The sequence below is a fragment of the Penicillium lagena genome (genome assembly GCF_028827675.1).
Source record: "Penicillium lagena strain IBT 129212 chromosome Unknown utg000006l_segment0_segment0, whole genome shotgun sequence".
NCBI classification, from domain to species: Eukaryota; Fungi; Ascomycota; class Eurotiomycetes; order Eurotiales; family Aspergillaceae; genus Penicillium; species Penicillium lagena.
The window spans coordinates 2543559-2564912 of NW_026623227.1; the positions used below are offsets into that span (position 1 = coordinate 2543559).

The following is a 21354-nucleotide window of genomic DNA, read 5'->3' on the forward strand; positions in this document are numbered from 1 at the left end:
TATTTATCTCGAGAAGTAATATCAAAATGACTACCAGCAGGCATAAAACCCCAGAAAAATATGCTATCCACTACACTACAGCGAGCCTGTTCAAACTGGAGGAGCCCAAATTTCACGCTCAAATACCGGCATGCGTTTTCTCCGCCCGCGAAGTGGTTGCCACTCCACCAACTCTCTGTTGCTGTACGCCAACAGTCTCGTAAAGATATCCATGCGACTCTTTGGAACCACGTGTTTCATCGTGACCGTATGCAACATTCACCGGAGACACTCCAAAGTTCCAGAGGCTATTCGACACTTCAATAGAATGGCCGCCACCAAATCTTGCGCCTACGTATCATCTAGCTTTTCCTCGCGTTCCCATAGATTTCGTTCCTTGCATTCCCATCAATTTCGTATGCCGTCGAGTAGTCCATTTCTACTGGAGAATTCAAATTTTTAAACTTCCCATTTGTCGTGTGGTTTGTTGGATAGGAGACAGGGTTTGCTGGGTCTGTCTGTAGTTTCGAACGAGATTTCTCTCTCCAGACCAGAATCGCGATGGATGCCACCAACAGTGCTCCCAGAGAAACTCCGACACCGGCGCCAACGGCAAGAATGTTAGAATCGGAGCATGTTGGCTTGTTTTCTCTGGAAGCCTCGGCCGTGGCGGTTACAGTGACTAGAATCCCTGTAGCAGCAGGCATGGTTGCGGTTGTCCCTGATATCGTAAGAGTGGGAAGAACAAGCTTTCCCATATTTGTCGTAACGACTGCCGAGGAGTTCGAGCAGCATCGCCAGGTTTTCCCAAGTGTCCTATGTTAGGAAAAAATATTTTCAACAGATGAACTCGGTTCTTCATACCTGCTTCTCGGCAACACCACACCCCAGGCACAATACGCGAGTTACATGCTACAATTTCCCAGCTTGCACTTGACGATCCTAGTTCTGTATCAGAAAAGAAGCACGAATATTAGTCACGTTGAGGCCTTACCTGGGCACATGTCAGGGCAGCCATCCCATTCACTATCTAGTGCTAAAGGTCTGACTGATATTCTCAACTCACTATGGCGCTAAATATCCCTATCTCTTCTATGCAGACTAGAATCCGATAGCTCTTGAATGTGTCCGATGTTAAACCCTAAGGGTTATTATAATCATGTACGAATTCATAATTTTAGGAGAATAATATGAAACAGGAAGGTATCTCAACATGAACAAATCTTGTAGACATCACGCAAATCCCCAAAATCCATCAAACATGGCATTGGGAGCAGTACTCGGCGTTGCCTTGATGTACCAGGTGTGTATGAGCCATTCGTTCATGGCTGCGTAGATGATCCTTCCGACTGAAAGACCGATTGCACTCCGGTTCATGGCACTTGTACATTTTTCCAGGGATATGTTTTGTTCGGATGTGTCGTAGGAGAGACGACTCGCGCGAAAAAGGGTGGGTGTATCTACAGCCTTGCCAGCCGCATATGAGTGAGTCTGGGAAGTGCCTAGCAATGAAAAATTAGATTAGATATTAAACAACATTGTGACGGATGGAAACCCTTGGGACATACTCGGTGCTGTCTGATTGCCATGGGCCAGGGCAGGCTGGGTTCTCGTTAGCAGTGGAGCCTTCGAGCTTGTTGGCATCTAACTGCTCCGTTAGGAAACCTGGAGGGATGTTGTTGATTGTCGGTGGATTCTCAGGGCTTGGTCGTGTCAAATTTTCTGTGCTATCTGCTGTGGTAAAGCGACGGTAGTTGTCGTTCATTATCGTTCATTATCAAGAGGTTGGGAGCTTGAGCCAACGTGGAAGGGGCTATGGTGTTGAATCCCGATAGCTCTGGCGGTGTTTGACTATATCCATTGTATGGATGGCCATCCATCACAAGCAAAGCAGAAGAGGCAGGACCTTGGTTCTGCACGGAAGAAGCGGTGTCCTGGCTGTCCTGACCGAGCCAGAAACCCATAGCATGTAAGTCAAGGTTGATGTTTGATGAAGGCGATGAAGGCATCATATAGAGATAGGAGTATAACAAAGAAGCCTCGCTCTGGTATAGAATATAAGAGACGTTGCAGAAGAAAAAATCGTTGATAATTGTAGTTAACCATACGGAAGTTGAGCAAGATGCGTCCTTTTATGCTACAATGGACGTACACTTGGCACACACACCGACTGAACGCGATCCTCCGGGAAACTCGGCGCCACTTACAAGGGCATCGCCAACCACGTCGTCGACGCCATCATCCTCATCGCTAACCTCATCAGATGACTCGTCGGTCAACTCAACACTCGCAACCAGGAACGAGATGAGCGCGAACAAGAGGAACGGGGAAAAAAGAGAGGCAGAGGAATGATTGGACGCCTAGACGACGAGCAGCCCAAATCACCGTGGAGAAGGAGGCTTAGTAGCCGTGGGTCCGGCCAACGACCACTCACCGTTGTCCCCAGTGATGAGGAGTCAATGGATCGGCGCTGCCCGAAAGAATGTTTTCTCTCGACTCTGCATCCCTTCGCTCTCGTGTGAGACTCACCAGGGGGTTCCGCTGCGCCCACCCCACGTCCACTGGCATATCCTCGAACAGGCAGTCCACGCTCACATAGCGGGAACAGATGGCGACCCCGAACGGGTCAAGTGGAAACCCCAAAAAGAAAAGAAAATAATCCAAAAAAAAAAACTAAATGAGAAAATTAAAAAGAAAAAATCCAAAAATTGTCCGGACAGCAAGGTTTGGAAGAGAGGTGCATATACCAAGGCGCCCACATCAAGACCTTTAGTTCTAGAAGCCATTTACTCCTAAATTAACAATCACCGATCTCAGAATGAGGTGCATGTCCATTCGCGCATTAAGTAACTACAGGCTAAATCTTTCCTCCACACAGTCCGCCCATCCCAGGACCTGGCCAGCTGGACGGCTAGTATAGCAGAATTGTCCTAGTTCAAGGGACGTGGCGGCGGGGGGGGAAATCTGTCCAGGAATGGGAAGCACGAGAGAAAAAAGAGACAAGATGACAGGAGATAGAAAAAAAAGAATCGTGTAAGTAAAAAAAGCGGGTCGCTCATAGGGAGAGGATTCGACCATCGAAAGAGCCGAAATAATGTAGAGAGGGAGAAACGCCTTTTCGGATACGAGAGGGTTGGTCCAGTCATAATCCCCTCACACTGGAGAACACGAACGAGGTCGGGTTCTCTGGAAAGGACGAAACGGTATGCTCCCCAAAAGAGTGAGTCCGGAGAAACGCGCCATTTCAGCCAGAGACCGAGACGGCGGACACTCAGGACATAACCAGAAAAGAAACCAGCAAAGTATGGACACTGACTTGGGCCAAGTCAAATGTCGCTCGATATCATAACGCCGCGAGATAACCCGAGGAAAAGGTAGAAACAGAATGCTCATCAAGCGGTGAGGCGGTCGAAGGTGGATGGATGTGATCCGACGACTAGGAGACGAAAGAGTAGAGGAGCGGTGGCGATGAGAGAGACCTTCTGGCTTGCAGGATACTTAGTAGTGGTCCGGGTTGGAAACTTGCAAGATCCGGCGGGAGAAGTCATGGTTCTCATCGATGCTGCCATTGCTTTGGCGGCGCTGCGCCATGGAGGTTCCGTCAAAGCGAGAATCAGTCATGGGCGGTGCGCGGGAATCATAGTCGCCTGCGCCGTAGCCGAATTCTTCTTCCTGCTTGCTTTTCTTGTGGCGGTAGAAGAAGAATGCCGCGCCGATAAGCGCGGCAAGTCCAACCACACCTACCACTACCCCGGCCGCGATGGCAGCTGTGTTGTGGCTGCTCGAGCTGCTGGATGAACTGTCTGTTTGTGCGACGGCTGACTGGGTCACAGTCACTTCTTCCCGTTGTGCAGACGAGGCCGCAGACTGGTCGGTTTGTTGGGGCGAGCTACCGGAGCTGGTAGTTGATGCGCCTTCACTGGAGACTTTAGTGTCAAGGCCCGTCAGCCAAACAGACCAGAGGTTGGTGCCGCCACCTAAATTGTTTTTGTTAGCGAGAGGGTTTGACTAGACTAGAAGGCTTTAAGGCATACACATAACAGAAGGCCAGCCATCACACTTGGTGCTGCACTTGCTGTCCGAAACTTTTCCTGATGCGGGAGGCAGTTCATCTCCACACAAGCAGTCGGATCCTTTGGTCATGGCGAAGACTGCTGCGTTCATATTAACGCAGTAGGTTTGGCACCATCCTTGGCTTTGATAATTGTATGAGGTCTGGTTGGTGAGACCCTCACTGTTATCATAGCAGGCGACATATTGCATCGTCGCCCGTTCAGCGAGCACGCTGATGGGCTCAGCAACGGGCTCCGCTGCTGCCACTAAAAAAAGAGTCGAGGCCGTCAGGGCCGTCAGGGCCGTCCGCATGGTGAAGCCCATTGTGGTTTGCCGAAAAGGAAGGCAGGAAGGATTTAAAAAAAACACCACCGGACACAGTCGCAGTGATCAAAGAATCAGGAAACGACCCGCGTAACCTGTTGGGGAAAAGATATGTTGAGAAACCGCGTTTGAATTCCGGCGGTTCAAAGTCGACCCATTCGTCGCGTTTTTCGAGGGATTCGAGGCCAGATGTTCAGGTCTACCGGGTCGGTGTCGGGAGGAGTGCCAGTCGAATTGTGAACAGGTTCGAGGGGTCGGAATAAAAAGGAGTGACGGTAATCAAACCGAGGGTCGAGGCGAGGTTCGATCAACCAAGAAACGAGTGTGGGGATGCTGGTGGTGGTGATGATGATGATGATGAAGGAAAGAATGAGAATCAAATTCGGTCAGGCAGGGGCAAGGAGATTGACTAGGGGTCAGCGGAAGCAGGGGTCCGTTCTCCCCAGAGGTAGCAGGTACCTGACGGACGGGCGGTGGATCTGCAGTCCCAGAGGTTTCGGGTACTTGGGCGCCTTTGTTTTCAACCCATCACACAGCATCATCCGACAGTGGGCCAATCACCAATGCTTATCAGACTGACTCATCAGGGGTGGCCAGCGATCGTTTTTCCCCTTGGAGCCAAGCGCGACACACTACGGCAGGCGCTAGGCCCGCCCTGGCGCTGCGGTGGCTCCAGAGTGGCGTGCGCGGGATTGTCTGTAATTACTTCATATTGCCACGCGAGGTATCCTGGCGCGGAATCGTACGGGAGCAGGTTCGTTTCAGCTGAAAGGCCTCTGACTCTCCGGTGTGAACAACACGAAGACCGTTGGGGTTCTTTCTCCCACTAACGAATCCCGGAGCGGAATAAGGATCGCTAGTGGATGGAGCCCATTTCCCGTGTCCGGGGTTGGTCGAAACAGCCCTAATGGACTCGCTTGACAACCGCCAAGCAGGGCAATGTGCTTGAAATTGGCAGTACAGAACTCGATAGACTGCTTAACAACGGTGATTATTGTTCTTTATTGACTTGCTATAGCGTCAACAAACATCGTTGTACACCCTCGGTTACTCTGTCTGTACCATGGATCCGCGCTCGGCCCTCCCGCTCCTTTCCAGGGGAAAGACTGGTCATCCCGCGTTTACATGTGTACGAGTATACAGATGGACACGGGTGGCAATAATGAATGTAGAGATAGTCTAGAATTTGCCTTTTCCTAGTGGCGGTGTGGCCCATGGTGACGATGTTGGTTAAATTTTGAAGTCAGCCAATAACAGGCCTGAGAACAGACCCAGGCTGAATCAGAAGGAATCGGTTCAGGAAGACACTAATAGAGTCACGGTTATGAGAGGTAACGTTGGAGCTCATAAACAATAATGAGGCAGTCGATAAGGGGTGCCACGTTATGTTCCACTTTCGATTCGAGTGTGGCGTTAATATATAGCTCCAAAGATATATATCACCTGCCGCGCCTTGCAGAATCCCCCCCCTTGCACGTCAATGCTGCACCAGACACTGTCCATGGCGACTAGATTAATATCCAAGAGACTGGATTTACTGTTAGGTTAGATATTAAAGTAGAATAGATTTTGACAGCTTAGTCTTGATGACACCAAGTGCAAATAGTGAGACCGAAGATGCGTGGCACTCCCTCATGCATCAATTCGGACTACATATTTCCCTCGGGCTGAGATAGACGATGAAAAATACCATCCTCGCACAGTAATCATCTTGTCTAGACTTGTCTACTCCGTAGAAGAAAATCTTTCGAAGGATCTTGTCTCACTACACACAGGTTGGTGGCGAGGGCTAGAACGCTCCCACATCTCCACCGGTGGAAAGAAAACCACCCCACCCTGCGAGAAAAGAGAAATAAATAGAAAGACTAGACCGAAGGGAATTTTTTTGCGCACATCGAGGCAACGCTTTTCATCCGGGTCAAGACCCATCAGTGTTTCTGCTGACTGGAGATGATCGACCGATGACAAAATCTACAAGACCTTTATGGTTTTGTTTCCTGTTGGAATCATATGCGTAATATCAGGTCTAGGAACTATCCGGACCTTCCGAACATTAGTTCCCATTGAGGATAGACAGCTCGCAGGCCGTTTATTTCCACTCACAAACAGAGACAGCGATACAGAGAGAGCCATACTAAGCCATACTTATCCACATCCCGAAAAGGCCCAACGAGACACCTCTTTATGAAAAACAGCACGTATCACCTCCCTCCCCATCTCAAACATAAATATGCTTAATAGCAGTCGGAGACCTCTCCTGGGCAACGACAATCTGCTTCCCATTCTGATCCAGCACCTTTTCATGAAACCAACAGCGCCCATGTTCGCACACAAAGTGAAGACCGCCAGGATTGCGTGCCCCGTTCCCAGCGACTTGTTGCCGGCTAGGCCAACCGCACAAGCAGAGTGGGTTTGGGATGCTGCTTCCGCGAGGATCTAGCCAGCACTGGAAGTTGCCACATGCTTCGCAGCGCAGATAGGGTCTTCCGGCGTTGCCATTGAGATTCTCTTCGCTGGCAGCGTTTTCGACGAGCTGTTCGCTTTCGCAATGGAAACATTGGCGAATGGAGGAATTGGTGGAGTTTTTGTCGGCGATCGTCTCCTGGTAAAAGATGGTCATGGTGTATTGTGATCTGGTTGGTGGCTGTGATGTTTAATTTAGTCTGTATCTCTTGAGTCTGTAGATACTTCTTACCTTGGCTTGAGAAGATCTCGGATATGCGAACAGTAACACTCGAGAGGAAAAACTGACCGGAACACCCGGAGGATGAAAGGTATATCTGAAAAGTATGACGCTATTCATCCATCACCGCGATGTGCTTGTCAATATTGCATACATCTACTAACCCTAAAGGATGCCCTGGAGGACCAGACTGTGCACTACGTGTACCATGGAACTAGTTGAAGAAACCACAAGCGGGTAGCTGTTGAGGCTGATAATGGCAGGGCCCAATAGTTAATCGCCCGTCGTTTCTGTATATTGAAGATCTCGTGTCCCGGCTTGCTAGCTCTCTCACTGAACTATTTTCATCGTGTATCATCCACGTAAGAGACGGAAAACAGATCCAGACAAATAAGGTATTCTCTTATCCTTGCCGGTCCTTTCGAAAGAAAGAGAGATCAGGGCTTGGGGATGTGTATCGTCTTGCTAACCATTAGACAGCCATGCAAGACAAACAGCAGGGCTACCGGGTGGAATTCAAAAATGGAGCCTTCTGCAATAAGACCGAAGGGAATGTTCTCGTGAGTCCAGCTTTGCGATACCCAGTACGCCATGAGCGAGGAAATAGCCAGAGTCGTCGGGATGGGCGTGCCTTCAAAGAACTTGGATTTGCCGCTGCTGTCCTTGGGCAGCACGGCAACTGTGACATTGAACCGAGCCAGACGGGTCAGACCGCAGAGAACAAAGAAGGCCAGGAGGAGATGGTCGAGCGGGGTGCGGATGCCGAGTGCGAAAGCGGCAGAGGCGGGAGCGAGGCCGAAGGAGATCTAAACAAGAAGACCCAGAGCGTCAGTACCATGTCGACCATGTTCTGGGATCAAGTACACATACGAGATCTGCCAGCGAGTCAAGTTCCTGGCCCATCAACGACGACTTCTTGCGCCACCGTGCAATCTTTCCATCCATGAAATCGAAGAACAGGCCGAACGGCATGAATGCAAGAGCAGCCCATAGAGAGCAGTAGTCCGACGGGTCACCGAGACAGTAGCGCATCGACGAGAAAACAGACATGACTGGATCGGCGGTCAGTAAGGCTGCTCCTGCGGGGAAGAGAGAGAGGAAGAAGAAAAAAAAAGTGCTTGCCTCCGCAGAAACCTGTGAGATGTCAATTAATTGCCCAGTCGAAGGCCGAGGGGGTATCATACCATTCAGTTCCGTGACCAGATCCGCCAGGTGGAGAGCTCTGCAGAGAAGGAATCAAGTCAGTCCAGTCACTCGAGGCTAGGCAGCACGGAGATCGAAAAGAAATTAAAAAAAAACCAACAGGAAGGAGACTCACTTCACCAAACTGAAATGCCCCCTCTCCGACGAAAGAAGCATCTTCTGTTTTTCCTGACCTGCAGATTGTGAGCCATGGCCGGGTGAAAACAAGGAATTGGCGAGCCGACCTCCGTCGCCCGAAGGCGGGACACCACTGGTCGAAGAATCGCTGCGTGCCATGGCGGATGTCCGGCGTGACATGCTCAAGTGGATAGGAATAGAGAAATCAATAGAGGCCACCGGGGTGCTACGAGGGTAGAATGGAGTGGTCTGGTGTGGAGTGTTGACGGACGCACAATCAAGCGGTCAACGTCATTCCGAAGGGCAGCAGGTCTGGAAGGCGGTGGTGCCCTGCGCCACACACAGCCACGAATAGTTACAGACTACGAGGAGTAGTAGTTCTACCGGTCGTTAAGTCGAGGCGCATAGGAGTACTAGTGAAATGAATATTGAACAACCATTGATTTTTTTTGTGACTGGATATATTCTACAGTCCCTGCAGCCACAGAACGGCAAAGATGTGTCAGGATGCACAAGAAGAACGATATTCCTGGAAAAGCTCCCGAATCCCCCAAACGCCAAAAGAAGACAGTGTGCTGGTGAATCCCTCTCTACCGGCCACCACGGAAACCACCACCGCGCGAACCACCCCGGGGGCCACCACGAGAAAAGCCACCGCTGCCGCCGCGAGAGAAGCCCCCACGCGAGCCGCCACGAGAGAAGCCACCACCGCCGCCACGGGAGAAGCCGCCGCCGCCGCCGCGAGAGAAACCACCACCGCCGCCGCGAGAGAAGCCACCGCGGCCACCACGGCCACCGCGAGGAGCACCGCCGCGAGCACCGCCCGCACGCTTGGGCTTGGCACCACCTGGGGCCTTGGGCTTGGGGAGGAACCTGGATTGCGAATGTCAGTACTGGCACGACCAGAACCGGGGAGGAATATAGTACTTCTCCAGAGGAAGCAGTTTATCACCGCCAATAAACACCTTGTCGCCGGGCTTGAACGAAGTTGCGACAATGCCTTCCTGGGGCTTGATGGTGAAGAACAGCTGGTTGATAGGACCCAGAACTTCGTCGACCTTGCCGATGGGAGTCTAACATCAATTGGTTAGCGCAAAGGTTCGATCTGCAGGGTCTGACCCGGGGCGCACCTTGTTCTCGAGGTAGATCGGAGCGTTGAAGTAGGGGATCTTCGGGTTGATCGATTCGCAGACCATTTCGCCTTCGCAAGCGTGCATGACCGTTCCCATCTCTACCGGAATATCAGCACTAGATCCAAAAACCACGTAGCATTCGCATATAATTACCGAGAACTTGCGCGGGCGGACCGAAAGACTGCTGGAAGCCTCCGCGACCTGGAGAAAAAAAATTTCGTTAGCTCTCGCCGACCTCCCACAACTCGACCCCGGGGGGCGATTGCATACCTCCACGGCCGCCAAAACCACCGCGGCCGCCACCGGCAGCACCACGGCCTCCACGGAATGACATGTTTAATTTGGCGTTGGGGTAAGGAATGGGGTGAATTGAAGTTTTCCTGGTGCAAATCTCGAACGGGTAAAGTGTCGCTAGTCGCCAGGGCAGTGGGCCGTCACATGACTCACCGCCTAGTCGCTCATTTTGGGTTTGGAATTGTCCTGTCGATTGTGTACCTGAGTCACCACTCTTCAGTTTCCCCCCGCCTTCCTGCTCAGTCGCTGAAGCACTAACATCATGGCTTCTGAGGCCCCCAAGGACCTGCCTGTTCGGCCCGCCGCCGCCGCCAAGGGTGAAAATGCTGCTGCTGAGCCTGCCCCGCCAAACAAGAAGAACGCCGCACCGAGCGCCGACACCCTCCCGGATTTCATTGTCGAGCGGAACAATCTGTTTGAGGAACTGTGGCAGCAGTATCTCGAGGATATGAAATCCTGCCCGAAGCCTGAAATCAATGTCACCCTGGACATTGGCGACGGCAACCCCTCTCCCGTCCCCGCCAAAGCCTTCGAGACCACTCCGGGGTCGTTCCTGCGAGATGTGCCCAAGGATGTGAGCGCCAATGTGGTGATTGCCAAGGTGGACGGGGAGTTGTGGGATCTGAACCGCCCCTTGGAGCGCGATTGCAAGGTCGTTCTCATTCCTTTCACCAACCCCGAGGGCAGGGAGGTCTTCTGGCACTCCAGTGCCCATTGTCTGGGTGAGGCCTGCGAATGCGAATACCACTGTCTCCTTTCCCACGGCCCCCCGACTGCTCAGGGTTTCTTCTATGATATGGCTATTCCGGAAGGGTGAGTCACACTCAGCAGATGTTGCGAATTGTTACTGAACGGTCACAGACGTGTGGTTCGAGAGGCCGACTGGTCGTCGCTCGATAGCCGAGCATCGCGGATATTCAAGGAGAAGCAGAGCTTCGACCGGTTGGAGGTCACCAAGGAGAACCTCAAGAAGATGTTCTCGTACAGCAAGTACAAGCTGCACTACATTGACAAGCTGGTCACCGGGGAGAAGAGCACGGTCTACCGTTGCGGAACCCTGGTCGACCTTTGCCGAGGACCGCACATCCAGAACACCGGCAAGGTCAAGACCTTCAAGATCATGCAGGTAAGGTGACCCAGCCATGAAAAAACAGATCCAACTTTCTAAAATCTTGGAATAGAACTCGTCGGCCTATTTCCTGGGCGACCAGAGCAACGACTCTCTGCAGCGAATTCGTGGTGTCGCATTCCCGGACAAGAAGCAAATGTCCGAGCACCTGAAGTTCCTGGAAGAGGCCGAGAAGCGCAACCACCAGAAGATCGGGAAGGAGCAGGAGCTGTTTTTCTTCGACGAAGCCTCCCCTGGATGCCCTTTCCTGCTCCCCAACGGCACCAAGATTGTCAACGCTCTCCAGTCGCTTCTGCGGTCCGAGTACCGCAAGCGAGGCTACCAAGAAGTGCAGACCCCGAACATGTACGATGTGGGTATCTGGAAGACCTCTGGCCACTGGCAACACTACGCGGATGACATGTTCAAGCTGGACGTTGAGAAGCGGGAGTGGGCTCTGAAGCCCATGAACTGTCCCGGCCACTTTCGTCTCTTTGGTCACCGTGACCGGAGTTACCGTGAGCTTCCTATGAGAATCGCAGACTTTGGTGTCTTGCACCGCAACGAGGCTTCTGGTGCCCTGAGTGGTCTTACCCGCGTGCGCCGTTTTGTACAGGATGACAGCCATATCCTGTGCGAGCCTTCGCAGATTTCGTCGGAGATTGAAGGCCTCTTTGATTTCTTGCAGTCCATCTACCGCCTGTTTGGCTTCACCTTCAAGCTGAAGCTCTCTACCCGCCCTGAGAAGTATCTTGGTAAGAAGGAGACCTGGGACTATGCCGAGGAGCAGCTGAAGGCGGCCTTGACCAAATTCCAAGGCAACGACTGGACCATCGATGAGGGCGACGGTGCATTCTACGGTCCGAAGATCGACATCACCATCGCCGATGCCCTCAAGCGGGAGTTCCAGTGCGCCACCATCCAGCTGGATTACCAGGCTCCCGTCAACTTCAAGCTAGAGTACATGACCAATGAGAAGTCCGAGGCCAAAGAGGGCGAGACCAAGGAGGGCGAGCCCGGCCCCGGCCGTGCCCGCCCCGTGGTCATCCACCGCGCCATCATCGGCAGTTTCGAGCGGTTCCTGGGCATCCTGATCGAGCATTTTGGCGGCAAGTGGCCATTCTGGATCAGTCCTCGCCAGATTCTGATCGTTCCGGTCATGCCCACCGTGAACGATTACGCCGAGGAGCTGCAGCAGATCCTGCGCGGGGACAAGCTAAACGTGGACATTGACATCAGCGGCAACACTCTCCCTAAGAAAATCCGCAATGGGCAGCTCTCATATTACAACTTTATTTTCGGTAGGTTGACCCTTTGTTTCTTGTCTATGAAAATAAAAAATACTAACAATACTCTCCCAGTCGTCGGCGCCCAAGAGAAGGAGTCCCGGTCGGTGAATGTCCGCAATAGAGACGATCAAAACACCCAGAGCAAGGGCATCATGGTTCCCCTGGACGAGGTGCGGGCCAAGCTCCGGGCATTGCGCAAGGAGCGCAGATTGGAGAACACACTGTAGAGGAGATGTGTGTTACCGATTTACGAAAAGTGAAATGAAGTACATGCGGATTTTCTACTGCATTCCATCAAATACATCCCATACATAAATAATGTAGTAGAGTAATCAGGATCTGGATTGAGCCACGGAACACGGTACACTTAAAGCGAAAACACCTTGGGTAGATAGATGTTGCGGCCCGAAGTTCCTATCACGTGTATGATTAAGCACATGACCTTTATAAGACACGACGTCTAGGAAATCACCGTGAACAACACGCACACCGTATACGACAAGCTATTGTATGGCTGGAATATTCCTTGTCCATGTTGTGATATAAACCTGTTCTGGCATAGACCTAAGACTCGCGAGAGCCAAAGCCATGATCATAAGTCTGGACGCAATGTAGACCAGGTTGGTGGCATACAGAATGAACAAGTTCACCCAGCTTGAAATCAAGAGTCGACGGGGGAACAAGTTAGGCTTTGCGCAATCTATCAATTTTTTTGGCCCTTCTTCATTCAACAATTTGACAAGAAAGCTGAACTGAGATAGAAATTCCTCGGGCACCTGAGTTGAATTGCTTTTCTCGTATGGGGTTTCTTTTTTCATAAACTTGAGCATCTCTATCCAAAGTGGAGCTCCAGTGTGAGCGATGGTAAGAATATGTTTGTATGAGCACTGTGCGTTTTCTCCTTCCGAGCTCTGGTTGTTGTAAATATTTTCCAAGGCTATCATTGCCCTCGAGACGCCACAGGTATCATGATAGAACCATGACAATTCCCTCAGAACATAGAGGCAATTGCGCATAAACTCTCGGGGGTCACCATCCGGGGTGGTGATTTGTGCCAGCAGAAGAGTGCTCAACCCAAGTCCAGGAACTAAAATCGACATCACAGTTGCGATTCTCCAAAGGAGCTTCTCCACCTCGGAGGGGAACTCGAAATTCCATGCGATTATATGAAGACAGCCAAACAACGCAGACAATATACCCAAGACAATGATCGCTGTGTTCCATTTATCTGACTCGGCGAGAGGGATGTTGTCATTCTTGATTCGGTGGACCCGCTGAAAACTTGGGTTTTTTCTCGAGTTTGAAAGAACATCCCAAAAGCTGTCGTATGTTCTAGAAAATTGGGGCACCACGGAGCCTTCTCGTTTTGCAACCTTTATCGGGACACCAACGCCTTGAGGCTTGTACCAGTATACGACATAAATGGCCACACCGCAGACCGCGAGACCCAAGGTGAGCGTTTCAAATTGAGAGAAAGGCAAGCTCCGCGCCTTTCGAGTGATAAGTGATAAAATCAACCAGCTTATCTGCAGTGTGGCAATTCCCTTGGCGAAGAAATCCTGTTTGCCCTTGTCTTTGATCTCGTCTTCGTAAACTGGCGCGCAAGAATAACGGTCAAGCTCTCTGGCATATTGAAAGGCTGTCAGAGGGAACTCGGTATGTCCCTGCTCATCTTTATGGTTGAAGAAAAGGCCTCCCATATTGGCGAAATATGAGTGTGTGAGTGTCCACTCTGGCTTATCATAATGCTTGCCCTGTTCTGGGTCCTTATTTTGCATATGACTTCGAATTAAAAGCCCCTTGATTAACCTCGGATATGTCACTGCCATGCTTCCAGTTCCCTCAATCAATTTTGTGGCCTCAATTGCCATCAAGAGCTCGAAGAACGCATGTGCCAAAATGAATTCGGGAAACAAGATTGTGATGACCATCCATCGGCAGCTTCGTACTATCTTTTTGATGGTGCTGTCTTGTGTCGCTGGTACATTCAAATGTTGGATACTCCATGTGCATGCGAAAATAGTCGTTCCACAACTGAGGATAATGTCCCAAGTTCCTCGATTATTGGGGCTGCCCTGCCACCCAACATCATTGGTGGAAGCATCACTTGCGACCACAGGAAGCGCCAGCATGAGAATGCCGAATATAAAACGTGTAGCTGCTATGATATCGGTGTTCAAATCTGGAAAACAGCAAGCTGTGATGTGTGTGTACGTAAAGATATATGTCGAAATCTGGGCGTACGACAGTCCCACATGGAAGTGTAAATCATGAAGAAATCAATCTCTGATTTCAGATAAATCTGGGAATGCCCGACAATTTAGGAGGGCGAACTAACTAAAAAGACTAATACACAATAGGAAATATTGATGAGGGGTAAAATTCCTGTATGTGACCTGTAGGAATTCCAATTCTTGACAATATATGCCGGAGCCGCTGCTCAGATTGGCCAGAACGAGACAACAGACAGAAACATGAGCGCTTGACGAAATTTCGAAGTTGAAATAACAAACCGAGTACAAAACCACAAAAAAGGTGAGAGATTGCGAACAAAGCTTCGCGTAAAGCCTTTGAATCAATCGACGCCTTGACCATGAATTTTGGCAGCAATGGAAGGGTTCTAAAAGTGTTTGTTACTCAATGAAGATCAAAAGAAAGCGCAAGAAACAAAATTGGCGAACTGTGTATGTACTTACGCCTGTACTCTGGTTGGAGTAGCTGGGCTGAGCAGGGAGGGGGCTGGCGCTAAACTACGTGTCAAGTGAATACCATACCACTCCGCATTCACTCGAGCACTCGTTCACTTCTTCTGGCATTCTTTAGTTAAACTCGCCGAATATAAGCTTTTACTGAGAAAGATAGCCGTGCTATTATCCTCTTTTTTCTCTGATTCCGCAGCCAGCGCAATTCCACGAAAGGAAACCTCTCCCTACCCTTCGCAATACCCTCCGAGACAAACACTAGGCTACAATGATGGGCCCGGCATCGAGGAGCGACCGACAAGATGTTGTGCAGCCACCTCTCGAGACCCCTAGATCTATCATCCTAGACGAGAATGGCATGTCCGCTCTTCATTGGGCGGCTAGCGTAGGAAACGTCGAGAGAGTAGTAGAAGTCATGAGAAACCACCCCACTTCTGGATGTTGGAAGGATTGGCTAGGGAGAACTCTCATACATTGCGCGGTGGAGAATAATCAAGGATCTGTTCTGGAAAACGTTGTCGGAGAATTCGACATTGATGTCAATCTCAGCGATGATTTTGGTCGAACGCCATTGCACTGGGCTGCAGAGAAAGGCAACCAGGAAATTATGCAGTTCCTACTCCACAGTGGTGCCTACATTGATGCTCAGGATTTGGCGGGCCAAACGGCCTTGTCTCGAGCAGCGTGGCGGGGATCGCAGGGATGCGTGTCACTGCTTTTACACGAGAAAGCCACGTCTGATATTTCAGATCAGAATGGACAAGTGCCTCTGCACCTAGCAGCTTCTAATGGGAAGACTCAGGTAATTAGTTCTCTATGCGACAAACAGAGTCTTACAGCAATTAATTGGGATCGCAAGACGGGTCTTCACCTGGCGGCCAACTATGGCCATGCAGACGCGGCGAAGATTATAATGGAGAAACTGGTTTTGACAAATTCTAATGGGGATATCATCTTTCGCACCTTAGAGCAAACCAATGGATGGCAAAGCGACTTTGCTGACATCGGTCGCGACGCTGACCTGTTGGTCTGGGCAGCTCTGAACGGAATTGCGAGCATGTCCAATCGCCTCATTAAGAGTGGCGTGGATGTTGAATCCTATTCTTCAATCTGTAGTATGACTGGGATCCAAGCCGCAGCAGGCGCCGGTCACATCGAGATTGTGGAACTATTTCTTAAAGAAAAGGCCAACGTCAACGCTGAAGCCTTGAATGAAGGCCGTACAGCCCTCCAAGCCGCAGCAGGCGCCGGTCACATCGAAATTGTGGAACTGCTTATTAAAGAAAAGGCCAACGTCAACGCTGAAGCCTTGAATGAAGGCCGCACAGCCCTTCAAGCCGCAGCAGGCGCCGGCCATATCGAGATTGTGGAACTGCTTATTAAAGAAAAGGCCAACGTCAACGCTGGACCTGCCTTGAATGAAGGCTGCACAGCCCTCCAAGCCGCAGCAGGCGCCGGTCATATCGAGATTGTGAAACTGCTTATTAAAGAAAAGGCCATCGTCGACGATGAACCTACCGTGAATGAAGGCCGCACAGCCCTCCAAGCCGCAGCAGACGCCGGTCACATCGAAATTGTGAAACTGCTTCTAAGAGAAAAGGCCGACGTCAACGTTGAACCTGCCTTGAATGGAGGTCGCACAGCCCTCCAAGCCGCAGCAGGCGCCGGTCATATCGAGATTGTGAAATTGCTTATTAAAGAAAAGGCCAACGTCAACGCTGGACCTGCCGAGTTTTACGGCTGCACAGCCCTTCAAGCCGCAGCAGGCGCCGGTCATATCGAGATTGTGAAACTGCTTATTAAAGAAAATGCCATCGTCGACGATAATGCTGTCCAGTTTAACGGCCGCACAGCACTCCAAGCCGCAGCAGGCGCCGGTCACATCGAAATTGTGAAACTGCTTCTAAGAGAAGAGGCCGACGTCAACGCTGAACCTGCCTTGAATGGAGGCCGCACAGCCCTCCAAGCCGCAGCAGGCGCTGGTCATATCGAGATTGTGGAACTGCTTATTAAAGAAAAGGCCAACGTCGACGCTGGGGAATCTGGTAGCACAGCCCTTCAAGCCGCAGCAGGCGCTGGTCATATCGAGATTGTGAAACTGCTTATTAAAGAAAAGGCCAACGTCAACGCTCAGCCTACTAGGGAATCCGGCCGCACAGCCCTCCAAGCTGCAGCAGGCGCCGGTCATATCGAGATTGTGAAACTGCTTATTAAAGAAAATGCCATCGTCGACGATAAACCTGTCCAGTTTAACGGCCGCACAGCTCTCCAAGCCGCAGAAGACGCCGGTCATACCGAAATAGTCAATCTTCTTACTGCGCATCTCTCCAAGCTTTAATTTCCTGATTGCAGGAAGTTGTCACCATCTAGCTCCTTTGCCCAATGGAAACATTTTCAAGAGGGGGAATGCCCCCCTTTAAAGATACGTAAAAACGAAAGAACCGATGGGCCTCATTTAAGGAGAACAACAGGTCTTGAATTCGCTCTCTGGTAGGAATATTGAAGTCGAGGATGAACCGTTAGCAATGGTTGAAGAAGACGGAGACCGAGGAGATTTCGGGAGCGTTCTAAGAACGAGGAACTCGAGAATTCTGAGGATTTCGAATGTGATCCGACTACGGAGTCGGCAGCTGCGTGGCTGGACCGTTTGCCAAAGAACCAAGACATCTCCAAGAAAAGTAAGAAATATAAAGTATTGTTGCCTCATACGCCATTGCTGATTCCCGTAATTCAGCTGCTCGGCTTGAAGGTTCACGGCACTACAGCCTCAAGTTTCCAGGGCCGGGAAGGCTCGTTGAAGGACTAGTGCTTAGTACGCAGGTGTGCCCGAATGGCGCGACAATCTCGTTCGAGACAGGTTTTCTTTTCAAACAAATTGCCTTCAGGCCAGCAGCATATTGGGTTCAAACCCCAATGCGCATCCTGCCATGGCGTTTTATGTTCAACGAGTTTCTGAGGTCTCATTTTCTGGAAGCAGATGCTGATCAGAAAGCGTGCAGCCATGAGAGCTGCCTCATCCTGCATGGGAGGGCTCAAAACTCTGCCATAAACACTTTCTTTCCTGGACGCCGGACCTCCTTGTCGAAGAAAAAATCGCGATGGATGAGCTCAGAAATGTGTTCGAAAAAGCGGCTTCTGAGCAGTGGGACCTCAACTGCCTTTCGACATATAGTAAGGGAATCATCGCGCCTTCCTCGTCGCAACTCCCTGCACCGTCAACTTGGCAGCAAAAGGCGCATAAAAAGAATACCAGCGCCTTATACTCGCAGGACGGGACCCTCGATGCAAAGAGAGTCGCTGGACAATTCCGAGAAATCGATATTTCTAAGAGAAACACTTTCCTGTCATGGGCGACATGAGGCTTCGACCTGTCTTATTTGAGAGACTGGCTGGAGGCTGAAGGTTTTCAAGACGTTCTCCCCGGGGATGAGAATGTCGGTTTGCTCCTCATGGAGTTTCGTATGAACGTGAGCAGGGTGATTGGTAGGACCTGCTACCAAGGCCGGCGATTTCCTCTATCCCTACCGGTGTTGTTTCTGCTGCTTTTCGAAGAGAACCACCCACTCTCGGGACACAACCACCATGCACTGGCCGACACCCAGCATTTGGCCCTGATGGCAAAGCTGTTCGTCGACCTTTGCAAACCTCTTGAGGAGCGGGTCCTCTGGCAGGGATCAGAACTCAAGAAGCTGGGCTCAATGAAGAGGCAGCGATCATTAATTCTGGGGGAGTCCAGATGAAAGGGTAAGGCTTTCATGAGACGGTTTTGCTGTGTCCGGGAGTCATGGTCCTCCTGGACGAGATGCGGGCCAAGCTACGGGCACTGCGCAAGGAGCATAGGTGGGAGAACACGCTGTAGGGAGATATGTGTTACCGATTTACGAAAAGTCAAATGAGATACATGCGGATTTTCTAGTGTATTCCACTAAGTATACCACATATAATACCTAATGTAGTAGAGTAATCAGGGTCTGAATTGAGCCCGATACTCTGAACGCGCTGAGCAGATCAGTGAGCCTGATCTGAGCCATGCTTAATTAAGTAACGTTACGTGGGAGCCGGCGGTCTGCCTGATGCAACTGAATAAAATGGAATATGCTATCCCTGGTAAGAGCCCCCATCTACTGTGTAAAAATCATGTAACCCGCCCCATTTATCTCCCTGCCTTCCACCACTCCCCTTTCTTCTTTTTCTCCTTGTATCTAGTATCGAAAACATATGGTCTTTGCACCGATATCTTTCCTTCTTCTAGCTTATACACTTATGACCTACACTACTATTCACTACTACCCCTAGTACGTCCCTGATTCATATATTCTCATCGTTTGCTAAGCAGTGGAATCTGCGTCCCTCAGCAGCGAGGTCACGCAAGACTAGCTGTTCCACTCCTAGTTACCCAGCGACCCTCTTTCCTACCATCCTTCATGAAAGTGACACCAATGTCATTAATGACAGCTGATAAGACGTCTTGGTGTTGTTTGCCTGCGGAGATCCGTATTCTGGTCCTGCAAGCCTTACTGCAGGATGACTGTAGCTTGGCTGGCTTCGCTACAGTGTCTCGAGAGTGGCAGATGATTATTGAGCAGCACAATTTCGCCCAAATCAACATCACGTTGTCACGCCTCGCTGACTTTGGTTCAATTATTCACCGTAATCGGGCTCTTGTACGCTACATATGGCTTTGCTTGGAACTCGAGGAATATGATTGCACCCGGTGTGCGCTTCAATATCCAGAGATTATGGGGATTAGCAACACAGACAATACCCTAATTACCACAGCACTCCAGGACCTGTTCTCAACCCTCAACACATGGGAGCCAAATGGCAACTTGCTGCTTGATATTAGTGTCCACTCCCCCAGTGACTCGGAGCACTGGTTCAAATATCTGACCTTTGGGCCAGATATCCCCTCTGATAAGTGTGATCTAAATGTATCCATAGAGCAGTCAATGCTGGTCAAACTGGATGACCACCAGCATGGTTGGATTGCTGGAAGTCAATATTCCCCTCCACCCAGGGCTGGTATCGACAAAGTTTTTGAGGAAATCATGGGTGAAGGCCATTTGATGATGACGATCAGGAAAACCAGTGGTGGCAGCAACTGCCACTAGTCCCAGTAATAACAGGTGTGCTTCTACGTCAACAGAACCGCCGACGGTGGAAGCCAACTGCATTAGCACAGATGTTTGCCCGTCTTCCCAGACTGCAGGAGATTTACTACGAGCCTTGGAGAGAATGGTTGGATATTCAGCAGGGATATACAGATCAAGGTGAGTACTGCTGCGTCAGTTCATCATTCTCTACCATGTATGTGTTCATTGCTATATTGCTTGCCGCTGACAATCTACCAATCTTCATCTTTGACCTAGCTTTCCGATCACTTTTTGAATCGCTCGCTTCTAGCAAATTACAAAGACTCATACTCTTCGAGAATTTCAACCAACAGTACCCACCAGCTTTTACGGGTAGTTTTTTTGGTTGCAACCCTATCCGAACCCCGACCTCTGGTGTCAGCTGGGCAGTCGCCAAACCTAGTCTTAAGCTTGAGAAACTCTCAGCATCATTTATTGTAGATGCCAGCTGCTTCTTCCAGTCTTGTGAACCTTCCTGGAAGTGGCCCAGCATGACTTCACTTGCGCTGACTTCACAACTGCTCCTACCTGATGAGAGCCCAATTGAGATTGATAACATGCTCCAGACAGCGGCAGCGGTGGCCATGAAAATGCCGAATCTTAAATTAATGGAGATATGGAATGGACGAGAGGGATCGGCAATGCTCTTCAGATAACAGCTAACTGGGGAAGGGCAGCCTGCTATGTTAACCTGGAGAGGAACATGGGAATTCACCCTGCGACCTCCTATTCTCCAGGCTTGGGAAGCTGTGGCACTGAAGCGTTGTAGTCACAGATCTATTATTTTTGAGGAGTTGCTGGATGCTGGTGTTGTTGTCAAGTCACACGGCGATGCGATCCACTATTTGAAGATTTTGAACCCTGTAATTCGGCCCGCTTCGTTGCAGCAGATTCGGATGGAGCACAGAATTCGTGAGGGAGTACATGACTGGTAGCTCAACTTCCGTTGTCAAGTAACAAAATCAATCGCTGGCCTATCCCTTCCTGAGCTGGAAGGAGAGGTTCTGTATCTGGCTCTTATATGTACAAGGATGGGGCATGTAACTCCAGTATACGGAGAAACCTCCTTTCCAACCTACCAGTGGACTCTTCTGCCCCCGACAGGGTTCCCATGTCCCGTACGACTAACGACTGAAAAAAATGCGATAGATGATAGAGTCTAGCTCTACGCGGGGAAACGGACGGAAATGGGTGAGTGATAACCCAAGAGGCAGCGATCCTTGCAAGAGTTTTGGATGACTTCAAAATTAGCAAGGCTTTCGTGAGATCGTTTTGAATGAGATTGTCTCGTTCTTTGCATGTCTCCGGGTGTCATGGTCCCCCTGGACGAGGTGCGG

General features: G+C 50.5%; 12 protein-coding genes across 12 annotated transcripts; 5 read left to right on the forward strand and 7 right to left on the reverse strand.

Annotated features, from left to right (window-relative positions):
- Positions 1 to 341: 341 nt before the first annotated feature.
- N7510_009167 (uncharacterized protein) lies at positions 342 to 686 on the reverse strand (the record flags this gene model as incomplete). Its single annotated transcript, XM_056981092.1, has 1 exon — positions 342 to 686. One exon carries the CDS (start codon positions 684 to 686, stop codon positions 342 to 344), a length of 345 nt encoding a protein of 114 aa, XP_056831301.1.
- Positions 687 to 1212: 526 nt separating this feature from the next.
- Positions 1213 to 2547, reverse strand: N7510_009168 (uncharacterized protein; the record flags this gene model as incomplete). Its single annotated transcript, XM_056981093.1, has 5 exons — positions 1213 to 1481; positions 1548 to 1581; positions 2187 to 2339; positions 2414 to 2449; positions 2509 to 2547. 5 exons carry the CDS (start codon positions 2545 to 2547, stop codon positions 1213 to 1215), a joined length of 531 nt encoding a protein of 176 aa, XP_056831302.1.
- A 930-nt stretch (positions 2548 to 3477) lies between these two features.
- Positions 3478 to 4356, reverse strand: N7510_009169 (uncharacterized protein; the record flags this gene model as incomplete). Its single annotated transcript, XM_056981094.1, has 2 exons — positions 3478 to 3956; positions 4014 to 4356. 2 exons carry the CDS (start codon positions 4354 to 4356, stop codon positions 3478 to 3480), a joined length of 822 nt encoding a protein of 273 aa, XP_056831303.1.
- A 2218-nt stretch (positions 4357 to 6574) lies between these two features.
- N7510_009170 (uncharacterized protein) lies at positions 6575 to 6976 on the reverse strand (the record flags this gene model as incomplete). The annotated part of the gene is made up of 1 exon (XM_056981095.1): positions 6575 to 6976. One exon carries the CDS (start codon positions 6974 to 6976, stop codon positions 6575 to 6577), a length of 402 nt encoding a protein of 133 aa, XP_056831304.1.
- Positions 6977 to 7476: 500 nt separating this feature from the next.
- Positions 7477 to 8539, reverse strand: N7510_009171 (CDP-diacylglycerol-serine O-phosphatidyltransferase; the record flags this gene model as incomplete). The annotated part of the gene is made up of 3 exons (XM_056981096.1): positions 7477 to 7845; positions 7910 to 8261; positions 8358 to 8539. 3 exons carry the CDS (start codon positions 8537 to 8539, stop codon positions 7477 to 7479), a joined length of 903 nt encoding a protein of 300 aa, XP_056831305.1.
- Positions 8540 to 8949: 410 nt separating this feature from the next.
- Positions 8950 to 9826, reverse strand: N7510_009172 (H/ACA ribonucleoprotein complex subunit GAR1/NAF1; the record flags this gene model as incomplete). The annotated part of the gene is made up of 4 exons (XM_056981097.1): positions 8950 to 9232; positions 9287 to 9432; positions 9490 to 9693; positions 9743 to 9826. 4 exons carry the CDS (start codon positions 9824 to 9826, stop codon positions 8950 to 8952), a joined length of 717 nt encoding a protein of 238 aa, XP_056831306.1.
- Positions 9827 to 10048: 222 nt separating this feature from the next.
- On the forward strand, positions 10049 to 12410 carry N7510_009173 (threonine--tRNA ligase THS1; the record flags this gene model as incomplete). Its single annotated transcript, XM_056981098.1, has 4 exons — positions 10049 to 10599; positions 10648 to 10912; positions 10968 to 12195; positions 12256 to 12410. 4 exons carry the CDS (start codon positions 10049 to 10051, stop codon positions 12408 to 12410), a joined length of 2199 nt encoding a protein of 732 aa, XP_056831307.1.
- A 276-nt stretch (positions 12411 to 12686) lies between these two features.
- On the reverse strand, positions 12687 to 14315 carry N7510_009174 (uncharacterized protein; the record flags this gene model as incomplete). Its single annotated transcript, XM_056981099.1, has 1 exon — positions 12687 to 14315. The coding sequence occupies one exon, from the start codon at positions 14313 to 14315 to the stop codon at positions 12687 to 12689; it is 1629 nt and encodes a 542-aa protein (XP_056831308.1).
- Positions 14316 to 15153: 838 nt separating this feature from the next.
- N7510_009175 (ankyrin repeat domain-containing protein) lies at positions 15154 to 17223 on the forward strand (the record flags this gene model as incomplete). Its single annotated transcript, XM_056981100.1, has 1 exon — positions 15154 to 17223. The coding sequence occupies one exon, from the start codon at positions 15154 to 15156 to the stop codon at positions 17221 to 17223; it is 2070 nt and encodes a 689-aa protein (XP_056831309.1).
- A 1111-nt stretch (positions 17224 to 18334) lies between these two features.
- On the forward strand, positions 18335 to 18625 carry N7510_009176 (uncharacterized protein; the record flags this gene model as incomplete). Its single annotated transcript, XM_056981101.1, has 1 exon — positions 18335 to 18625. One exon carries the CDS (start codon positions 18335 to 18337, stop codon positions 18623 to 18625), a length of 291 nt encoding a protein of 96 aa, XP_056831310.1.
- A 699-nt stretch (positions 18626 to 19324) lies between these two features.
- Positions 19325 to 19996, forward strand: N7510_009177 (uncharacterized protein; the record flags this gene model as incomplete). The annotated part of the gene is made up of 1 exon (XM_056981102.1): positions 19325 to 19996. The coding sequence occupies one exon, from the start codon at positions 19325 to 19327 to the stop codon at positions 19994 to 19996; it is 672 nt and encodes a 223-aa protein (XP_056831311.1).
- Positions 19997 to 20067: 71 nt separating this feature from the next.
- On the forward strand, positions 20068 to 20673 carry N7510_009178 (uncharacterized protein; the record flags this gene model as incomplete). Its single annotated transcript, XM_056981103.1, has 1 exon — positions 20068 to 20673. The coding sequence occupies one exon, from the start codon at positions 20068 to 20070 to the stop codon at positions 20671 to 20673; it is 606 nt and encodes a 201-aa protein (XP_056831312.1).
- Positions 20674 to 21354: the final 681 nt, after the last annotated feature.